The following is a 23,184-nucleotide window of genomic DNA, read 5'->3' on the forward strand; positions in this document are numbered from 1 at the left end:
GTGTGTTGACAAGACACAAAATAACAATGCATTAATTCCTCTGGCTTTTGTAAATAACTTGAGTTGTGGGGCTTCCTCCTCTTTGATTCCTGCTGCGAATTTATGGGGCACTCCGCGTGCTGTTATTTAGGAAACGCACGCGCGCACACACGCACACTTAGATTGCGTGTCTGAGAGCCAAGCTGTTGGGTTACTCATCGGCGTTGTAGCACAAGGCCGACAATTGTGTCTCGCATCTTCATGCCGCTTTCAGGGACGCAGTCATTCGCATTTCCCGGCAGCGTGCGCGCCGGGTGGTCGTCTCGTCTCGTCTCGTATTGCGCGCGGCGGCCGCTGCTGGCTGCTAAAAATGAAGATGTGAGCAGGAAAAGTCGGTGTCAAAGAGGAGCGATATGTGCGTGTTGTTCTTTTCCAGGCAAGGTTGCGCTTCTCTGGGGTAAGGTTGGAGCGCTAAACCATACAGAGGGAACACTCGCATTGGAAATGATTTAAAAAAAAATAAAAAAATCTGAGTCTGTTATCAGTTTCTAGTGTACTTAGAAAGCATTTGCAAATACTTGTAAAGCACAGGTGTCAAACTCGAGGCCTGGGGTCCAGATTTGGCCCGCCACATCCATTTTTATGCGGTCCGTTGCCTTCACGTTGAGAGATTGCAAACGTTTTTTGTTACCAATCCAGTTTTTTTTTTTTTCCTGGCTCAAAATGAGACAAAGGGGTGGTATCATCCTGACCATGGTGGGTGACTACCGATACCAGGCAGCGGTGCCAATACCAGTCTTATTTTAAGGTACTCACAGGGTCGCCCTCCTGCAGCCATTTTACGATCAGGGACTAGAAATGAGAAATTTCGTGAATGCAAAGTTGCCATTTTTTTAAACTACAGCCATTAAAAATTCATCCACTAGTACATATTTAATTGAAATATAGATCAGCGTTGTTGTAAAACACTATTATGTTTATTGTATATACTGTGTTTTTATGACTTTGGACAACCAGGAAATGGGCGTGTGCAACGGTTGCTCCATGATCTGTTTCTTCCTCGGTACATTAAAGTAAAAAAAAAAAAGAAAGAAAGAAGAAGCAGTTTCTTCCTCAGTTGTTGCTTCAGGTCTTTCCAGTGCACTGCTACTGATATAGCGCCTCCATTATGGCGCAACACTGCAACTGCAGTTAAAATGCACAGCCGGAGCGCTGTGTTGAGCGATATCAGTGGCTCGGGCTGGAGGTGGCGAGCAAATTAGGCGGAATAAAAAAAAGAAAAAAGTCATGATATGTGAAGTTGTGAAACAACAGTTTTTACTATTCTCTGATTTTTCCAAACTAGTTATTCATCATTTTGTAGTGTAAATGTAATATGAAGCGAACGCGCCTTGTATTTTGGTTCACAATCATTTTGACGCAAGATTCTCACGAGTTCCTCCATAGGACGACTTTTACTTCGAAAATAAGTACTCCTAGTTGAGTGCAATTTATGGCTACTTGACCCACCTCTGATGAGGACACACATAACATACAAAGTATACTACATTCCAATGCACAAAGGGATGATTCAAATGTGTGCGTGGGAGATTGACTCCTTGATTTAAATCACCTTAAAACCACCGTGAGATCCATCCTGGGAAAGAGGGTGAAGGAAAGAATGAATGCATGAATGGAAAGAGGATGAAGTAAATAACTGGTAACCCCCCCTTCCCCCTTCCCCCTTCCCCCTTCCCCTCGCCCCCCCCCCCCCCAAATCACTCACCGCTCACTCATTGACTGGCTCCATTGTGAACGTGGCGTAGTGCGCCGATTGGTCGGCGGGGTCTGAATGTCACCGCTTCTCGTCCCTGCGCTCTGGAATGTGTTCGCCTGTGTATGCGTGACGAGTCGGTCGCTGTGTATCGCGCGTTTGATTGTGTTCTGTTGTCCACACTGGCTCTCTTTGTCCGCAGTCTACACACATGCGCGGCGAGTATCTGAACCAGCATTCCTCCCACTTAGGCCTCCACTTGCCAAGAAGGGAAAAAGAAAAGCAGTAAATAGCAGTACCATTCACGGTCATGTTGGTGTGGTTTCGCCGTGGCCCCCGCTTTTAAGACATGGCTGGCTAAAAATATTTTATTGCCGTTTTTTTTTTTTTTTTATGCGTCTTACTGTCTCTGTCGCGTTCTGTGTGCTCATTACTTCGCTCACGCATAAAACATAGTTGACTTTGAATGAAAAACGAAATGCCTTTTTTTAATTTCCTTCTATTGACAACAGCAAAGTCAGTTGCTGTTCCACTCCAGGCCTGCGGGAGTCACTAAAAGGACGTTTCAAACTGACGCTGACTCGCACATCAAATCAAAAAGAAGGATCAGGACACGTTTTGGCTGACTGGCTGAAAAGTCATTTAAGTTGTCTGAAGTTGTGTTGCACACTAATCAACCGCGACAGAAAGTGAAACGCTAACGATTGAATTCAAATTATTTTCATATTTTCGCTGACTATCGAAATAAAGGCTATTATCTTCCGGCTGTCGGTAGTGTTGTTTGTAAATTCCAGCTCTTAACTGTAAGAGTTAAATGTCTGCGAAGGAATGTCATTGCGAACAATTCTACTTTCAACCTTAATGTATCTTCGTGTGGGTTTCTGACTCTTGCCAACCGCCAAAACAAATAAAGAAGAGCTACATTTTCCTGCCATCTTGAGTGTTATTCTTTTTTTTTTTTTTTTTTTTTACTGCAACTCATGCTCTCAAAGTTGATGGCGTGCAATGGAAAGTCATCAACAATTGAAGGGTCATTGCTATTTCACCCCAATCCAGTAGGTGTTGATGGCATGTTGCTGATTTGCAAAACAATTCAAGAAGAAGTACTTGATGTTTTTGCAGTCTGTGACGTCATTCATTTGCCAGAACGCCGACACTGTGCGAGTTCATCGAAAGCGATGGAAAAGTCAAAGCTAGCGATCAAAGCGCTGTCCGCATCTCGCCAGACAGCTAGCATGACTTGCCGACATCCGTTTGTTGTGGCATCAGAAAGTAGTTTTAAGTATTTATAGTAAAACATATTGCATTAGCGCTAGCTAAAGTTAGCCGTCTCGAGCGGCTCATCAAATTACATAATGCGATTCGGTCGCTGACTGCTTTCCGCCGGTGGACGATTCAACCTCTGATATGCTTTTTTTTATTTTTTTACCGCGTTTCAAGCGCTAGCATTTGAAGAAGCAATCGAGGAAAGCGAGTTCAGTATCTACTTAAAAAAAGGAAGTATTCACTGGAAAACCGCGTTAAACGCAACCATAACTACCACAACACTGTCTCCTTTTGAGCACCTTGTTAGCGGAAAGTAGCTTGATGTTAGCCAGCCGGCTGACACGGCAAACAGCAGTGTGTCATTGGTAGGCTTCAAACGAGTAGTAGGCCCATATGCAAATTATTATTTTTTTAAAATTGTTTAATTGTCCTTATCCCCTCCAAAGATGAAGGCTTCACTGTAAATCAAATGTAATTTATGTATTTATTTTTTAATTTTTTTACTGTGACGTATGGTTTAAAGAAAAAAAAAAACGGCCAAAGCCGGTGGATGCCCCCACGGGCCTTACCACATCCTGAGTTGCGCAACAGGACACGCTGTGACCGTCTGGACTAAAAAATGACACGAGGCCACGGGCTGCGTTTACTGCCCGCTGCGGGTAGACCATTCGTCTCACTCTCCACCGCAGCAGCAGATAGACGGCACCAAAAAAAAAAAATGGAAATGGAGAGTGATACAACAGAGCGGGAAAGGCATCAGAAAGACCGTAAATCTTTACCACAGAGGTCCGCTTAGTAAGAGGAAACGGCCTATTCAGGCTTTGCTCCTCTTTCTTGTGCCAGTCAGCATCTGAGGGGGCAGCACTCGCCGACAAGATCCTTTAAGTACATTAGCATGTGAGTTGGGAGGCGGGTTTCGCCCAATGAGCCCAACCTCGCTCGCTTCGAGTCCAAACCCTTTTGAGAGGCTTTTTTTTTTTTTTTTTTGGGGGGGGACAAGATAAAGATTGCTTTGACGCGGCGTGGGCTTTAATTACTTTGATCGTTTCAACTAGCTTGAAAGCGGAAGTGGGCCGGCGGTAAGGTCGGAGCGAGGGTCTTTATCTCGGTCAGTAATCACACGCGACTGCCATTCAGAGGACACTAATGCAGTCACGAACACAAATACACTCAAGCGAGAGATTTGTTAACAAAAGGCGCGGGGATACTGCAAGTGCCCGCATGAGGAGGCATGTTGACGGATTGTTTTGACAAAGTAGTTACAATGTTGACAATTTTTGGACGTGAACCTACTAAAACCAGGACGCATTGAATGAGATACGCTAACGAACGACAGCAGCAGAGGTGAATTTGGGTTTCCTGTCTTTCTCGTAGCGTAAGAGAGCGAAAATGGGGTGCGGGGGTATATTTTTGAGGAAACAACTCTGTTGCAGCCAAGTGGAGACTGTGGAGTATAAACCTTGAACTATTAAACTGAAGCGTCCAGAGCTAAGGTGCAAGACTCTTTGTAATTACTTATCAGTATAGAAGGAGGGTTTTTATCTGTGAGGATAAAAAAAAAATGTTATCCATGAGGAGACTGAGGGCAGTAAGAAAACATACCATTGCAGCAAAACTGAGACTGTGGACCGTAATACTGTGAAATATACTGTGCAACTGCAGAATCCAGAGTGAAGGCACAGTACTCATTTCCCGTTTATTTCGCAACATAAGGAACCTGTTGTTATCCTTGAGGAGATTAAGGGAAGCAGGAAAACGGGTCACTGTGGTATATAATACTGTGAAGTACTTAACTGCAGCGACCACAGCTAAGACTCAAGACTTGTTTCCAATATTTACCTCTCACCATTTGGAGAAAAGTGTTACCCATGAGGAGATCGAAGGCAGTAAGAAAACATGCACTGCAGCAAAGTGGAGACTGTGGACCATAATACTGGGAAATATAAAACTGCGGAATCCAGAGTAAAGGCGCAGTACTCATTTCCTGTGTTGACTTCTCAGCGTTAGGGAACAATTGTTATCCTTGAGGAGACTGAGGGCAGCAGGAAAAGTGGTGCCACTGGTGGGACATCTGCCCGCTACATCCACAGGAAGCAGAAATGAAAAACTACGGCATGCACTGGGACATCTGCACGTGTGTGTTTTGTATTTTGCTGGAATTTTATCACAGCATCCTTGAGGTTGCCATGGTTACAGACACTGCCAGATCTCCCCGCTTGTTAGACGTACACGCACCGACGTCAGACGAGAGCATCAGAGGAACTTGGACGGCTCACGGCTGAAATCCTGACACAAAGCTCCTTTTCTTCGTTTTTGTCAAAACACTTTTCCTAGGGTGTTTAAACAGATTTAGATAAAGACTATGTTTGGGAAACTAGTCCTGATTTAAATGGGACATATTATGGAAAACGTTTTTTTTTCCAATGGGTAATATCATCTTTTTGGTTTGGGGTTCAAATATATATGTTTAAATGTTCTTTTATGCAGCATCGCCCCCTTGCTGTCGACTGAAATTGATGTCCAAGTGACCTTGGGCTCACATCACGTCATGTGACCAAACCCAGAAAGCAGGTGAGCTGGGATTTTTGCAATGCGAGCCCGAGGGCACGTTGATGTCAACATCAGTCGACAGCATAGGGCGGTACAGGACAAAATGGCAGTGCCTGGAGATGGATAACAACGTGTGTGGATTTGTGTGTTTAATTCATATTCCACTAATTACACAGAATATTTTATTTAGACTCGTCGGCGCAGGGACACATTATTGTCACAAACATTTTTGACTTGACTTCAGCTTTAAGGATTTTCAGCTTTAGTTCTCCGCCAGGAAATATTCTAATAAGACAGGCTCTTGACATTTTCCTTAATTTCGGCAATAAGCCTCAAATCTTAATGAGGGAAAATCATGCGTTCGCAGGCGGCGGCCGTCTATCGAGGTGCCGATCTAAATTAAGATCGCACCCTGCTTTCCGCTCTGCGTGTGATGAAGACATGGAGCAGTAATGCTCTTCTTGATGGAGTCCATGAATGCCTTTGAACATTCTGATAACTGAAATAAAACACTTGTTTGTCAATACACACTTTTCCTGTACAAAATGAAAGTCTTCACTTCCTTTCGTGTTTGTTTATTTTAGGACCAGCTGTTTAGAGGCCTCCAGACATTTGAACATTTTCTCCCCTTCTCCTTCCGTGACATTTGGAAAGTTTTCTTTAAAACCCCCCTTGACAGTTGATGGAAACATTGTTCCCCCCCCCATCTACCCACCCATCCAGCTGTTTGTGAAGGCAACCGCAAGAACGTCTAATAACAGTTTGCTGCTTTCCGTCTTTCCTCTTCCCACATTCTCAATTTCACGCAAAAACTGCAAAGACAACCCGGGGCAGTTCGTTCCCCAGCGCACGTATGAGGTTAGCTGAATCGCTAGCCTTTGGGACAACCGAGCCACTGCGAGTTGACAGTGGTGCCTTGACATGCGCGTTTAATTCATTCCTTGATGATGCTTGTAACTCAAAACACTTCCCGACTGAAATGAATGCCATGAATCCGTGTTGCTGCGCGGCTCGTGCTTTTATATCCGTTGCTTTTAAAGGGTAACAACATCGCTAACATAGTCGCCAATTGTTAGCTTATGCGCCTATGGACTTTCCAATTGTATGTTAGCATTCAGATCATGGAGGCTACGTGGTTGCTTTAAATACAAAAAGTGTGCTCTTGGGGGCGGCCATTTTGACATCACAGTGCCTAAAGGCCAAGACCAATCAAGGCTGACTTGTTTTGTGGGATTATCATAAATGTGAGCCTTCGTAAAGTGCTTTGAGCACCATTGTGTAAAAAAATAAAAATTGATAAAAAATAAAAAATAAAAAAATAAAATAAAATAAAAAAACAAAAAATAAAAAAATAAAAAAATAAAAAAACAAAAAATAAAAAAATAAAAAAACAAAAAATAAAAAAATAAAAAAACAAAAATAAATAAAAGCACTCCATCTACTAAATGACAGATGTCTGCAAACGGATCCCCTCAGCATTGTGATGTCATTTTCACTCGACAGCAAGTGGCAAAATGGCCGCCCCATGAGATTGATAAAAACAGATGGATTTTTTTCCATATCTGCATTTCTTTCCCAAATGTTCCACCGCCTTCTGGTAGATGCTAATCCTCACATTTAGCCTGATAGCTATTAATCACTTTAAGCTAGCGCAGCTCCAGCAACAAGACATTGTTGAGAAAATGAGCACTTAATAGTGTGAAAGGTTGCATTATAAGGAACACATTTCAAGTCTGCCCACCCTCTCCGGAGCTGACATTGTGTTTTTGTTCTTGCGGATGGCGACTTGTCTGCTCTGCCAGTCGGTCAACCGCTCGCGGCTGAGCTGGAGCTGCGGGAACGGAGTACGGGGGTTGTTTCGGACGTTGTGGGCTCTGCCATTGGCGCACGTCCATCCCCCAACTGTACCACGTTGTTACACTCCTCACGTTCTATTGACACTTAGCGTGTGGCTCAATTTCTTAAGCGTTGACATTTTTTAAGGGGTGGAAATCCGTAGATAAACTGGCATCCTATTTGTCGCAGCCGTTTTTTAAGGCAACCTAATTAAAGGTTGGACGCACAGAGCGCAGAGAAAGAACAAACATCACTTCGACTGTGTTGATGTGGCATGCGCGTTGTCGTGACTCTGTAATTTCATCGTGGTGGTGTTGCGATTATGCAGTGATTTACTGGATAATTTGTAGCAACACAATTGACACGAAGGGGGGGCAGCCAGTCATGGGAAGTGGAATGGACTATGGTGACTATGGGAATCGCCGGTTCAAGGGTTTCAGCTTTCAAAAGTCTTGAAAAATCGAAATGGAAAAAATAGAAGTTGTTCAAATGAGTTGAAATGTTAATAATTTGTCTAGGCACAAGTTCAGTGTTTATTTTTAACAAGGAACACCATCTTTTGACAAAACAGCCTTATGCTTTTTTTTTATTCACTTTTTTCACTCAAAAAAAAAAAAAAATCGATATATATATAAATTCTCTAAAATGTGCTTTTTATCTTGAATGTGACTTTATTTTCTAAAATATGCAAATATTTTTTATTTTATTGAATTTGTATCCTGGAATTATAAAACCTTTTTTGTAAGATTACAATTTTCTTCCCCTCAAAATGAAATTTATATTCTGTAAATTTAAAAATTTCTTCCCCCAGTTTTGTTTGCTATGTTTCAAGAAAATATACCAACCGCTACTAACTTTTATCAAAACATTTTTACAAAAAAATGTGACATTAAGACTACACATTTTTATCCTGAAAAAAAACCCCACTGCCTTAAAATACAACATTATTCTTGTAAATTTATTTCCCCCCCACCCCTAAAAATCTCATTTTGCATAATTTGGGCAAAATAAACAGCTTCTACTATGTTCTATCTGGAAAATATCTTATTTATTTTAATTTTTTTTAAAGACTATGACTTTTTCCTCAAAGCTTTAAGAATTCTTCTCATAAAATTATAGACTTTTTATATTGAAAATATACCGGACCACTTTTTTTTTCCTAAAATATGTGACTTTAATCTGACAAGATTGCTTTTTCATATTTACAACTTTCCTTCTTGAAAAGTATTACTTTATTCTCATGAGATTAAACTTTCCCCTCACATCTTGACTTCAAAAGAAAAAAAAAGTTTTTTATAATAACATTTGATAGTTAAATAATCAATAATACATGTTTTTCCATGTTAATTTACTATTTTTACTATGTCAAATTGTATATATTTTTGGCTTTAAATTACACATGTATGCAAAAAAAATTAGGAGATATGCATTTTTGGTTTGCTAAAAATGTCCCCGAAAGCTAAATATCGCTAACTTTTAGTGAATATATCATCAAGTGAGAGCTACCTTTTTGAGCCCTGAAACTCAGAACTGCGAAGCAGACGTGCTAACCACTAGGCTACCGCGCTGCCATAATGAAAATCACTTGTACTTGCTATTTCTTCCAAAGGTGACTGCACAGCATACCACAGTTTTTGGGGGGATTAAATAGCGTAACCTAAACAGATCTTGCCAAAGTTCAATTACGGGTCTGCTTGTCACCTGCGAAATTAATTATGAACATTTTGCCACCCTGGCCCCTCGGACCCTTCCAGCCCGACAGTGAAAGAGAGACTGCCACGGTGAAGAAGGGGATCTAAGGTATCCGTCATTTAGGCTGAATCAGGGTATTGAGGCTACCTGATCCTTGCTGGCGTCAGCTCGTATTTATAAGCCCCCCAAAAATTTGCCCCCCCCCCCCCTCCTCCACTTAGGGCTTTAACATAAACCTACAGTATACATTTATCACACACTTAAAGGGGCTGCCAGACGAGTGGCGCGGGGGGGGGGGGGGGGGGGGGGTTGTTTTCGTCTGTCGTCGGGAGTCAAAAAATCCGCGACGATGGCTTGCAAATTGGAAACGGTGAAAGGAAGATAAAGCCAGTGAGGACGTTTGTTGACTTCTTTCATGTGGTCTCCGTCCGCCGCAAGGCTGCGCGCGGTTCGATGCACGAGGCTGTAACGAGGCTCGCTCCTGGAATGCGAGTAGCTCCGAGGACAAGGTGTGTTTTTTTTTTTTTCTTCCCGCGTATCCTATTAACGTCTGACTGGCTGAGCTTGATGGGCTTTGTCAATTCCACCCTTTTAATCATCCACGCTAAAAACCTTCTCCCCAGAGTCCTAATCCCAAACGGCGCTTTCAGCCCACGAAGAGACTCAAATAAATAAACCACAAGTGTTTTCCAACTTTTCCCCCCGAAAGGAGGACGGAATCTTAAGATTGGGGCTTTTAAATAGTCGATGAATTTGATGGAGGCAGGCTTTTCTGACTCTCGACTTCAAAGAGGCAAGAGTCACGTCGCCGCCAAATCCATCAGGATCAGAAGCGTGAGAGTGTTGTGAGTGCTAGCATGTGCAGACTACTGATGAGGAAACTTTACGGTCCCTTAAAAGCGGAGACCAAATGTTCCCTTTTCTGATATTTGACCTTAGGTCAAACCAGAAAGTAGCTGGGATACTCACTTTTTTTTGTCATAATAATATCTGACGATACATGGCTCGGAATGACAACAATGTGCTCGCATGCTAACGCTAGCTTACCATATACAGTCTCCACTTTGCTACTGTTTTCACGCTGCCTTTGTTCTCTTCCCATATTGTTAGCTCTTGTCCCGACTGATGTGATGATCAAGGATGAAAAAAAAAAAAAAAAAAAAAAAAAAGCAAGTGCCCAATAGATTTTTTTTAAAGCATATATGATCTGTTACTTTGTAGGGAGCTGAGGTCAGTTTGTCAATGCGCTGCCGCGCGCAATTCTCAAACTGAGTCGGCACTTTTAAAGCAAGAATTCCATTGATCTTCATGCATATGCGAACCATTGGAAGTAGCTGAGGTCAGAGGATGGACGCGTAAATGCATATTGTAAGCCAGGGAGGGTGTCCAAAGTTTTTCCTTCTCGGGCCACATGCGCACGTCCACTTTCAGAATCAAAGCAAGAGTAATCAGTTAGGATGTGACCCATTTTAAAGCAGTGTTCACTTGAGGATCTTAGTAACTCATTCGTGTGAGATGCTCTCAAGTCAGACCTTGACACTGACGGCGGAAAGTGCAGGATAACATTTTTTTGCTTCTGAAACTGTAATATTTAATTCACGAGGTACTTACAAAGAGAAATGTTGTCGCTAGTTTAGTTGTAAATATGTTCTTTGCATATCTAGGAAAGTTCTCCCAACTCAAATGTATCAGCTGTCAAACCCACACACAGTGTTGCAGGTCAAAAGTGATTTTTTTTTTTTTTTTTTGCTAAAAAATAGACGGTGGGCCGCGAATGGCCCCCAGGCCATAGATTGGACACGCTTGGCCTTTAGCCAAATTCCATGCCATTTAAAGCAAGAATCCAATCGATTTTTAAAGGATACGGCACTCTGTTTGATCTATCTGAGGTTCTGCGAGTCATGGCAGATGACAAAGTTAAGGAAAGCACTTAGCGGAAGAATCCTGATTGATTTTGATGCAAACGAGACCCTCGCGAAGGCGCTGAGACCACCATAAATAAAGGTTATGAACATACCATTGACTGTTGCTGGGTTCGAGGAGTTATTGCCAAGTTAAGTTTGCTAATCGTAGGCCATCTTAACATTATGCTAATATTGCAAAAGTTTGAGACGTCAACTTTTGTGTGTGCGTGGGTGTTTTGTTTGCGCTGCAGCCACGCGTAGGCGTTGTCAAGTTTTTGTACACCGCGGAATATTGTGCATTCGGGCTTCGTTATGTGGCCTTCAAATAAAAATGTGTTTTTACTTCACCCCCCCCCCCCAAAGAAAATCTGAATTCTTATTTAATAAACAAAAAGGACATTATTTACTGTTTTTTTTTCTTGTGAGATTTGATTTATTTCTCCTGATACCAAACAAGCTCAGAAAGTAGTTTTTTTGTTAAAAAAAAAAATATATATATATATATTTTTTTTTAATCCCAGCATTTACTTGCATCAGCTTCCATGGACATACAATAAATTTATATTATTATTATCCGTACATGTGAGATGCTTGAGTGTGCCTGTGTGTGTGATTAATGCATGTGTGGGTGAGTCATAAACGCTGCGGCCATTGTCTTTGGCGGCCCACTATCCTTTTCCTCCAGGTGTCCAAAACATGCCCGAAGTGTGTTTTGTGTGTGCGCGCATGTACGCAAATATATCACCCCCCCCCCCCTCCCCTTTTGGCGGTTACTGCCCTCGCATATACAGTACATACTGTATCCCCCCATGAGATCACCATGCTGAAAGCAAGCATGTCTAGTGTGCGTGCGTGTGCGATGACAGCAAGCCCCCCCCCCCCCCCCCACACACACACACACTCCGCAATGAGAGTCCTTGTGTGACACCATCGGCGTCCAATAAGTCGGCTTCGGTCGTCTCATGTCGTAAATCTTTGCCATTTTGTGCGGACGCGTTACAAACAGATGTGCGCAGCCTCCAGGCGTACGCGCTCTCCCTTTTACTGTATGCTCACCGTGACTCAGTCCTAAGACATTTCTAAAACGGGGCTAATAGATCACCTAGACGCTAACGCAATGCTAATTTAGTCCTACGCGGTGTAAACAGAAACGGCGCTAATGCACTTGCCTATTCACGAATCAGCATTGGGCGAACGTCACTGAAACTATTTGCTGAGAAAGGGAACCTTTTGGCGCCTGGCTGCGAAGTTTGGCCGGCTGGACAAACAGCAGACGATGGGAGGGTTCCAGTAGAGGTTCGACAGGCGGGAGAGTCTTGTGGTGTTGATGTCTGGAGAAAGCAAGGGTGGTGAACGTCTCAAGATGGCGCAGAGAAAGGTCCGGATCGATCGCTGTCGGCACTGATAGAAGCTAACAGCCGATTAGCCGGAGTATCTACGTATCGCTGGCTAAAATGTAATAGGAAAGTAGTAATTAGAAAGTACATTTTTGCTCGTCGTGAAGTGGTGGACTTTCATTATTCTGTTGCAATGTCAAACCAACGTTTAAATGTAAAACTAGCCGCAACAAAAACTGCTTCCTGTGCATATAATTTGGGAAGAAAAGTTCGGAGAAAAAAGTATTTTGTTTTCAAGGGGAAAAAAATTATAATCTTACATTATAGTCATACAGTTGTTAAAAAGTCACATGAATAATTCATTAACTGTAGTATTTTTATTTAGTTTTTTTTTTTAAAGCAATCTTAATCTTTATGATTATTTATGACTCTTGAGAAACATGTAATATATTTCTGAGAAAACAATAGTCATCTTACAAGAATAACGTTTTATATTCTCGAGAAAACCCCTGAAGAAAGCGCGGTTGACTCCCGGGGAAGCTAGGTGACACAGCTAATCAGATGCTAACAGCTAGCCGCGCAATGTAATGCACAGGAAATCAAGTAAAGATATTTAAATGTATGTATTTAAAAATGAGTGCCACAACATTAACAAAAGGCTCATAGGAAAATGGTAAAGGCTATTTATGAGGTTAGCAACTTTGCTAACCAGGGATTTTTTTTAACACACAAAATTAAAAAAAGGGTGTGACAAATGTGCCTTTGGTGATAAGGTCAGAAGCTCATTTGCTGCCATGGAGGCGGGATTTAATAACTTAGAGGAGTCGTGGAAGAGCAGTGTTTAGCCACCGTAGCGAGCCAGCCGCAGCTCGTGCGGCACAAGTTAGCTTAGCGCCTAGCATTGCCCCAGAAGTTTCCTGACAGCGAGGATGCGTTACTGTTCATAGTAGACACACCGTTGTTTTTCTAATCAGCAATTTCTAACGTAGCTGGTTCAAATAACGGTGTGGCTGCTCAGACATGCTGGAAGCCATTTTATCTCTGAAACATATAATCAACTCATGTTCTCGCATGAGGTCGCTGAAGTCCAAATTGATCATTTATAGGCCAAATTTAGAGTATACTGTCTCCGCGTGTCTCCCCGCGTGTGTCGTATCTTCCGCGCAGCCCGTTAGCCTTTTTTTTTTTTGTGTCGTTTGTTGTTCCGTTGCTTTTTTCTGATGTTCATTTAACACCAGATGGCAATTAGAGCATGCACAAGTCAAGACTTTATATTGCCTTTTTTTTTTTTTTTTTGGTGAGATCTTAAAACAGATGAACTGCGGCTGAGGATGAAAGTCTTTTTTTTTTCCCCTCCCGAGTTACAAACGAGCGAGCCTACAAATGGATAGAATACAGAGACGGCACACTGCGCAGTTGCGCTCACACATGCACGCACAGTGCCACATCCTCTGTTACTGGGCTATTTTCTTCCCTGGTGTTTAGAAGCTATTCTCGGGCTGGTGTTTGTGCATGTGACCCAAGTCACCCCCCCCCACCCCCTCCCCCCTTCAACGAAATGTCCGTCTGGCTTTTTATCCCAAGTTATGTGTTATATACGTGTGTGTGTGTGTGTGTGCGTGCGTGTGCGCGCACTTGTGTGTGTTCATCCCATGTTGACACCTCCTGCTACGTATCACACCTAAGCGTCTCCCCTCTCGTCCTTCTACAACCCCTCAAGGGCATTCCTCATCTTTTTGTTCTCTCCCTTAAATCAACACCTCGTCCACTCGGGAGCAATTTCAAGAGCATGTTAACGATGGATTTGTAACTATTTTCCTGCATCTTCTGGAACTACAGGATTCAATTTCTATAGAATTGTTTTTGATTAAAAAGGGAATATATATATATATATATATATATATATATATATATATATATATATATATATATATATATATATATACACAAATATTAGGGCTGTCAGATTATTAGAATTTTTAATCGTAATTAATTGCATGACTTCAATAGTTAATTCATGATTGATCGCTTATTTTATATCTGTTCTAAATGTACAATAAAATATTTTTTCTAAGTTTTCATACACTTAAAAGTGGGGAAAAAAAGTTTAACTAATTAAAAAGATGTACTGTACTGTAAAAAAACAAGTGTGATATTGACTTGTGTTGAGGTCATTTTTCTGCCACTAGGTGTCATAATTGCATTTGTAAGGCATTGGTGACGACTCACTGCATTTTTCTTTTCATATTAAGAGCTATCTAATGTTTAACATAAAGCAACCTGTGAAATTCTGCACATTTTTAAAATTGTAAAATACAACTTGACCCCAGTCTCCACAAATATATGCATTATTATTAAATTAAATTAGGACTGCTAAATTTTGACGTGGATGACGAGAATTTCCCCAAATTAACTCAAAATGAACGCACTCATTTTGACACTGATGACTCCTTTTGTAATCGAGCTCCTCTCCTTCTGTAACCATGAAAATTGATTTTAAATAAATCCCGACAAATAAACTCAAATGAACCAAGATAGAACTCGCAAGGTAGCCTTCAGCCTGCACTGGGTGTCATTAGATGATGTAAGTGTTCCCAATGAATTGTCCCGTGATGGCATCATTGCTGTATCATGATCCAATCGTAAATGGCTGAAAAGTTTGGCGCCGGCGAGGTGATGGAGCCCTCGAGCGCCCCAATTTAGATTTTTCTTCGGGGGCTTGGGGGGGGGGGGGTGCCTCTTTTTTTGCCCATGGTCATCGAGAACACGACGGCTCTCCTCGCTGTCTCCGTGACAACGGGCGGTGGCGACGAGGGGTTTGCGGTCAGAAACCCTAATCTGCTCCTCGTATGACCCCCCCTGATGGACAGGAACAGCAGTCCACGCACGCACTGGCGTGCCTCGCTTCGCTGGTGCAGCGTAAACATGCGCTTATATGGATTCCAATTCATTTCTGCTACCATAAACACATTTTGGACACGGATAAGTCGTCTTCAGTACAGACAGTAAAGAAGATACGTTCTTTTTTTTTTTCTTTTCTTTTTTTTTGTAAATGTCGTGCAGACGTGTGGTGCGCAGTGTACGCCGCGTGTCACTTTTGAAGCGTCTTTAAGAGGCCACTTTTGGATGGTCATGCTACGTCTCCGGTCAGGCCACAAATCAGTGTTTCTGAGCACACGGCAGTCTGGAGAGTGTAAAAGCAGAGCACCGCTCATTTGCTCCTCACGGAGAGCTGGCCGGTCTTTAAAAGTTAAGAGAAAGGTTGGACGCAGTTGAAAGACGGGCTACGTCAGCAGTCTTGTGTAAGCTTACGCAAGTGGACACCAGCCCAATTGTCATATTTGTTTGGATTCAGAATCAGTTCTTCTTCATAGAAAAGAAAAGAAATGAGAGCTGCAACTAACGATTATTTAGATAATTGATGTGTCTATTTTGTTGATTAAAAAAGTTTTTTTTTCATGCATTTACTCAAAAACAAGACGTTATTTCAAATTGACATTCACGCAATTATGATTCAGTTACTGGTTTGGTCTGTAACATGTCATAAATAGTAAAATTGTTGATCATTGTTTTCCAAAGTCAAAGCAAATTTTTTCTTTTGATTCTGCCCAAATCTAATCAGTCCTCTTTCATGGATGACTACAGAAATCAGGCATTTACTGTGGAGAAGCTGAAATTCCGAGCATTTGGATCATTGTAAATAAGAAAAGCTTTTGAAACATTCATCAATAATAAAAAATTAAAAAAAAAGATTAATTTGATAATTGATTTGTTGTTAAAAAATCATTGCAACACTAATGGAAATTACGGAACCCCTAAAGTGATATGGGAGAATTATTATTATTATTTTTTATATGTTTCTCGTCAGGACGAGAAACATTCTTGCTAGGACAAGAAACATATTAAAAAATTGTTTTCTCCCATGTCACTTTAGGGGAATTACATTAATAAGTACAGTACATGAGCACATTTTTTTTCATTTTTTAAATTTTATATATATATTGAAGAAATTTACATTTTCCAGAAAAAACGAAGATAATGGACATTTTTATGGAAAATATGAAAGGGAAAAAATTCACTTGAAAGAATGGCCGCTATTTACAGTAAGTGCACTTCATTTACCATAAAGTTTCATTTTCAAGAATTACAATAATAATATTATCAGTAAAATTTTATATTTTCGAGAAGAGTCTCAATCTTACATAGTTATATTTTGTAGTTATATAAGCACATACTGTAGAAGCGTGAAAAAATAAATAAATAATGATAATAACAATAAACAAAGAAAACAAACATTACAATAAATAAATAGATACATAAATTCTTCAAAACAAACTCTTACAGCGCCTCCTCGTGTGCCTGTGACCAAAGCATCACAGTCCCGTGAGTGCGACTGTGCGTGCGTTTTTTGACGTTTTCAACTCTTACTCATATTCGTTCATGTTTACTTTTCTGCTTTTCACACGCGCTGTTCGTGGTTCCTGAGTGCGCGGGGGTGTGCGTCTGTGCGCCTTATAAGGCTTTTCAAGATAAGAAAAAGCCGTGAGTCACCCGCCTGTTCGCAGGCACAAAAACATCCTCTTCCTTGCCCTCCGCACTTCCCCGCAGGGTAAATTTGGGCCGTCTATCCGAGCCGCCGTCCTTCGGGGGCCGCTTGCTCATAATGAGGTGTGGAGCTATTCACACGGCCTTTCTCCAGAGACCTGTGTGTGCGCGTGCGCGCGTGCGTGCGTGCGCGATACCGTAGTGGCGCAGCAGAGTTGTACCAGAGGGACCACCATTGGGAAGTGCTTACAGCAAAGAGGAGAACGCTCAAAAAGCCAAAGAAAAAGCAAAACAGACTTTAGGCATTTTGCCCCACCAAAGGCCCAAGTACCTTTTAAACCTTCTAAATGCGTAGTATAGTTCCCAAATATGATGATAAATCCGTTGAAAGCCCACAAACTCAAAACATTGCCAAGATATGGACCCCCAAAACGCCAAAAAAGAAGAAGCGCTTTGTCATCACAAAATCCACTTTTAATGGGTTAATATCTCTTAAAATAGCACACCTGTGCTCTTTATAAGCGCCAATCCGTACAGACAAGGCCAGAATATAAAAATATAGCAATTTACAGTTTTTTTCTACCTTAAAACAAAAGATGCAAGCCTCCAAATATGGTACAAAATTTAAAAAAAAATTTGTGTGCGATTCCCGGATGCCAAAAGTGGGCGTGTCACCCAAAATTTGACGGGCCATAACTTGAAAACCGTTTGAGCTCGGAGGCTCAAACTTGAGTTTAATAATTTTGACATATTATGGCACCGGTGGAATAAAAATCAAGCAAATTGAAGGGGTGTACTCAATTGTGTTAATACGGCATTCAACTCTTGACAACCATTTTGAGACGAGCCTTTCAGCAATGCAACTGACTACTGGAACTCTATTTTCCTCTGTGATATAGTGGTGCACTTCTGCATCACACAAAAAAAAAAAAAAACACAGAAAGCAAAAGTGAGACATGAAGATGCTTGAAAATTGTCAATACATAAGCACGTTTATTATGCTAGCAGCTATGCAAATTAGAAAGCAAGAGTTTGGCAGCCTTGTGTTTACCCACTTGTGTTTCCTGTCAGAATTATTGAGACCTGCCTTCAATGGATCTCCCGATCACGCAACGCATTTGGTCCAATAACGCATAATTGTGCTTTCTAAAGGAGATCTCTCTGCTTGTGTTCTTCGTGAAATTTGTTCAATTTAGACAAATCCATAAGGCTGTACTACCACATAATTTCTAACTTTATCAAACGGTATGCTTAAACGCATCCATACAAAAAATAATAAAAAACTTAATAGCAAGTAGATGTGAGGTAGTAAACACTTCATTGTAGCGTTAGCTTATCTTGTTACTGTCTTTAGCTTTGGACGCTGCGGTATTTCGCTCCACAGTCTTCACCTTGTCATTTATGAAATTACTATACATCTTTTCCCCATTGGCTTATTGGACAGTTACGTCAGACCCCAATGAATTCTGCCTAGTGACAAGTGGCAGAAGCCGAGCTATTCTGGCAAGCTGCATCTGTTAGCTAGCTAGAATGCTATTTTATATTTTCTTGTTGAATTTCGTCATTTACATCACGAGGTTGCTTGTGTGTCTCGAGCAGCCAGCTACAAGCGTCCCACCGCAGCTGTAAGATTTACACGTTGATGTATTATGCATGGGAATGTGCTGAGTCAGGACAACTCGAGGGAAGAGGGGGGAAACAAGAATGAGAGTAAGACAAATGAAAGAAGTGCATTTTAACGGGTCAGACTGAAAAGATGATTTTCTTTTACACCACTGTTGAATCATTTTTATACACAGAGGGTTTGTCCCCTCAGGCGCGTTTAACCGTGACGTACGCGTAGTATTTATTTACATATTTCTTTACTTTAAGTTTAAAATATGCACGAGTGTTTTGTGACTTCAGGCAGATGGAGTTTTATCGTGTCTTCGGGAATATCCATCCATATTTTTTAGCCGTTTGATCCTCACAAGGGTGTTGTTGGAAATATGACTTTTAAAAAGATCCCCGGTGGCAGGGCACATGTGACATCATTAGTACTTTTCCACAGGTCTTATTTAACTGTTCTGTGACGAATAAGTGATAGGAATTTGGGATGAATTGCTCATCAGCTTTGCGTGTTGTCTTTATTTGGTTATTTAGCTTAAAGTTGGTCATCCATGACCTAAAAACCAAGATTTTAAGGTCAGACTTTGACTGTTATACCCCGAATATTGACCATATGTGGTCATGTGCACAGTTTTTCTAGTGAGTATCATTTATTCATCTTTTCATAATTGAGACGCTAACGGTTTGCTTTCTCTTCTGTTTTCCCCCTCCACCCTTACTACACCTCCCCTCCTTGCCCTTTCTTCCGCTGAATCCTAGGTGGCACCCCCGCCCCAGTCAGAAAAGCACAACGCCTCAACCGGAGACGAGAGCCTTGAGAAACGAGAGCGACGGCAGACACCCAGACGCAACATAAGCAGAGAGAGCGAGAAAAGGGGAACGGGGGGCCATCTGTGCTCGGTCCCTTGCTATTCTGCAGCTGTGTCGGAGTCAGCAAGTACTTCTCAGCTGCCTCAGGACGTTTAAAAAGGAGGAGGAGGAGGTAAAAGATTTCTTCCAGCGTTTCATTGCACAAGGGACGAGCCAAGTCCGGAGCCATGCTGAAGCCTCGTTGGCAGCGCATCAGGCCCGTGGGGGTTGCCTCTGTGAAGAGAAGGGTGATAGCCCAGCTGGATGTTCCGCTGTCGCTGTCTCGCCTCGCTGTCATTAGTGGATAACGAGCCGCCGCGCGAGAGGAAGCGGAGAAGCAGCCCGTGGAGCGAGGGGGAAGAACCTTGCAGCTGTTTTTAAGAGGCCCTGAGATCTTACGTCTCTCCTTTGCAACTCGACTTTTTAAATAATTCCATGCTAAAGAATCTGTGATACAAAACTTGAAAAGACCTTTCATTTTTTTTCCGGAAGATGATACTACTTTGATTATTATTTTTTTTTTTCATGGTCTATGCCCTGACGGATTAGTTTGGTGACATTGGTTACCATGGCAGCAGCCTACCGTGTGGTGGTGAGCAGTGTGAGCTGCTACAACAGCGTGGTGGTGGACCGGCGCACGCACTCTCACGCTGTGCACTATTGTTCGGGCCCGTGTCGAGCGCTTTCCCAGGGGCTGGAATGTTCTGTGGCCCATCATGGCACTTGCTCCGAGCTGCTGGTTGCGCCGGACTTACCCTACACCGACCCGAATGGCCTGACCGGACACTCAAGCTGCATGACCTCCCAACAGATTCCTCACCATGGTAGAACGAGCGGTACTGTTGACACGGGTTATAACTGTGACGCTCTGGAGAGGGCAGGCAGCAATGGAAATTTGTTTATAGGGGAGGAGAGCAACATGTGGCGGGGAAAGAAGCTCCCCAGTGGCGGAGGGTCAACGAGCAACCTGAGCTGTGGTAGCTACGGTAGCCTCAAAGACATCACTGAAGAGGCCATCAATCTGGCCAGCGGTAAGCTCAAAGAGTTTTCCTTCGACAAGCTTCGACTCTCCTCGTCCAGCCACGTCACCTTCCGCAAAGGCCGCAAGGTCCGTCCCGACTCGTTCAGCCGTCGCTCCACCGACCTGGAGATCATCTACGGCCACTTCAGCTCCAACGTCCCCAGTAACTGCACCACCGCTGCTCCCAACGACGAGAACGCGCCGCCGTTTTTAGAGACGAAACCGAAGGGCAGTTCTAGCTCCCCGTCGGCTATCGCGAAAGTAAACGGTTCAAGCGGCAGCGGGTCGCTGGACCAAAGTGTGAACACTCTGGCCTCTCTTTACCGCAACACTCTCGGAGAGGAAAATCTGATTGCGCGTCTGCTGGAGAAGACGTGGGCAGAGGCAGCTGCCGGGGGTGCCGGCGGGGAGGACATCCGCGCTTGCCTTGATATCCTCCTCAAATGCTCAGAAGACCTGAAGAAATGCACCGACATTATCAAGCAGTGCATCCGACGCAAAGCCGGCGGAGGTCCTCAGGACGGAGGGGCCAGTCCCGACAGCGTATACCGGGCCTTGATGACCCGACTGAGCATGTATCTAAAGAGACTACCTCTGGATCTGGAAGGGATAGGAGGTAGCGGGCAGGGTGGACAGGGCACGCCCGGGAGCGGACATGGTGATCTGATGGAGCTGGTGAACAGTCTCCACTCGCTCCAACAGACGCCATTTTCACCGATATTTGGCAGTGAGCAGCCACCTCGTTATGAGGACGTAGTGCTGTCGCCTCCGAGCCCCAAGACGGCTCTTCATTCTGCGTCGTCCACTCCTCACATATCCGTCCAGAACTCTTCATCCAAAGCGCTCACCAATGGACTACAGCATTCACATCCTCCGTCGTCGATCGCACATCACAATCTGTCTCCCACTCCTGTCACGAGTCCTTATTCCAGTCGCTCTCCGACGCACTCTCCGTCCCGTCTTCGAACCTCGCCGACCCCTCCGTACACCCACACCCCGCCTGGATCCCCCATGGAGGCTTTGTACATCGAGGAGGAAGATGTAGATATGGGTAAGACGTCTGAACAGATCGCTCAACAAATGTCCCAGAATAAAGACATATCAAGTAAATCTGTTTTTCCATCTCAACTAGAGTCGACCAGCGCTGTCCACAACCCGACGAGGCCGTCCCCCAACATGCTCGCACCCAGGAATGATGACATTGACAAACTGCTCATGGATTTGGAGAATCTGTCTCAGAGTATGAGCAATCCCAGGACTACTGAGCCTCCACTTCCGGTCAAGACCCGCAAGCGAGGCGGCAGCGGCCTTGGGCTCGTGTCCACCGAAGCCCAGACTCAGCACACAATGCCCCAGTTCCAAGTAAAAACCCCTGCGAGCCACCTGGCCATGAATGGCACCAGTTCCAAAGCCCCTCAGGGAGAAACTCACAATGCTCGAGCTGGCGAGGAGCATGAAGATGGTGCCTTGCTGTTGAGAATCTTGGAGAGCATTGAGACTTTTGCCCAAGAGCTGGTGGACTCGGGGTCGGGGAGCACCGGGAGCGCGGAGAGGAAGAGCGGGAAGGAACGGGAGGTGATGAGACTTCTGCAAGGCACATTGGCCTCCACTGGTAGGCCTGACACACCCGTTGATAGTACGACATTACAAATTGCTCGGGCAGCCTGTCCACCGGAAGCCGATCCCGCAGTAACCGTTCCGGCCATACCGCCGAAGCTCTCTGCACGAACGCCCTCGGTTACAGCTGCTCTCACGCAAAAAACTGCAGCTGAAGATATATGCACGGCTGCATCTGCGCATCAATCTACACCTGAGGCACCCTCCACGTTTGTGGCTACAGTCACAACACCTGAAACTAAAGACACCGTTTCAGAAGCCTCCTTAGTCCATCCCAAATCCACCCCTGCACCTGCAAACTTGCATTCCCTTGCACGTCCTGCCGAGCTGGGGAACGATGCTGCTCCTAAAGTGCCGCCGACCGGGTCCAGCCCGCCTGTGGTAGTCGAGAGAGACCCTGCTGTTACCATCGGGAACACTCCGGCTTTGAAAGACACGGGTTCGACCCTGCTCATCCAGCAGACTCCCGAAGTAATCAGGGTAGGTCCCAATTCTTTATTGACTTCACTTGATTTGCCGTGTTATAAAGTACAAGACAAAATACATCCATATATAATTTTTAAAGTGCTGTATTTTTTTTTTTTTTTTAAGTCATAATTCTACATGAGAATGAAGTCAGATTTAGAAAAAAAAAAACGTTACTTTGATATTTTTGCGGTTAATCTTAAAATAATAAAATCATACATTTTTGAAAGTCATTGTACAACTTAAAATATTTTGAGAACATTTTTTAGGGGAAACAATTTGAAATGTTAGTGATGAAAAGTTATCGTGTTAATATGATATTAAGGCCAAAATAATACTAGAAAAAAAACTCTTACCATATCAAAAAAAAAAGTCATTAAAACATTTTTTATATTTTTGAGAACAAAGTCCAAATACTTCATTTGGTTATATTACATGAATAAAATATAATTTTGGGCAAGACTAATTGTTTATTTTCAGGCAAAGAAACTTGTGTGAAACCTTTTAGGTTGAGATAAAAATTCATATTATTATTTTTTTTTTCATTGAATGTGAAATTTAATTGCGTAGCACGTGCAAGCAAATGTCGGCTCTTTGCTGTTCCTCCTTTGCCTTGAAAACATGTCCAAGTTGAAACAGCCCGCAGGGTTTGTATTTTTCTCATTGCTGAGGCACAACAGGATCGTTGAATATAATTGATAGCTGGTGATGAATAGTGGTAATTAACTGCGGCGATGTGCCTGTCTGCTCCTTTGACTCAAC

At 43.0% G+C, this 23,184-nt stretch overlaps 1 protein-coding gene across 2 annotated transcripts in view; it reads left to right on the plus strand.

The window, feature by feature from the left end:
* ppp2r3a (protein phosphatase 2, regulatory subunit B'', alpha) overlaps positions 1-23,184 on the plus strand; it is a 43,664-nt gene that overhangs the window by 2,482 nt on the left and 17,998 nt on the right. The window contains exons 2-3 of one of the 2 annotated variants that reach the window (XM_086094633.1): positions 19,230-21,391; positions 21,473-22,437. In XM_086094633.1, coding sequence (XP_085950759.1) covers positions 19,888-21,391; positions 21,473-22,437 — 2,469 coding nt within the window. In that variant the 5' untranslated portion in view covers positions 19,230-19,887. Of the gene's footprint in view, positions 1-19,229; positions 22,438-23,184 lie in introns of both variants that reach the window. The other variant, XM_086094632.1, reaches the window with a different exon arrangement.

Source organism: Leptonotus elevatus, chromosome 14, assembly GCF_054856555.1.
Source record: "Leptonotus elevatus isolate MCC_2025b chromosome 14, RoL_Lele_1.0, whole genome shotgun sequence".
NCBI lineage: Eukaryota > Metazoa > Chordata > Actinopteri > Syngnathiformes > Syngnathidae > Leptonotus > Leptonotus elevatus.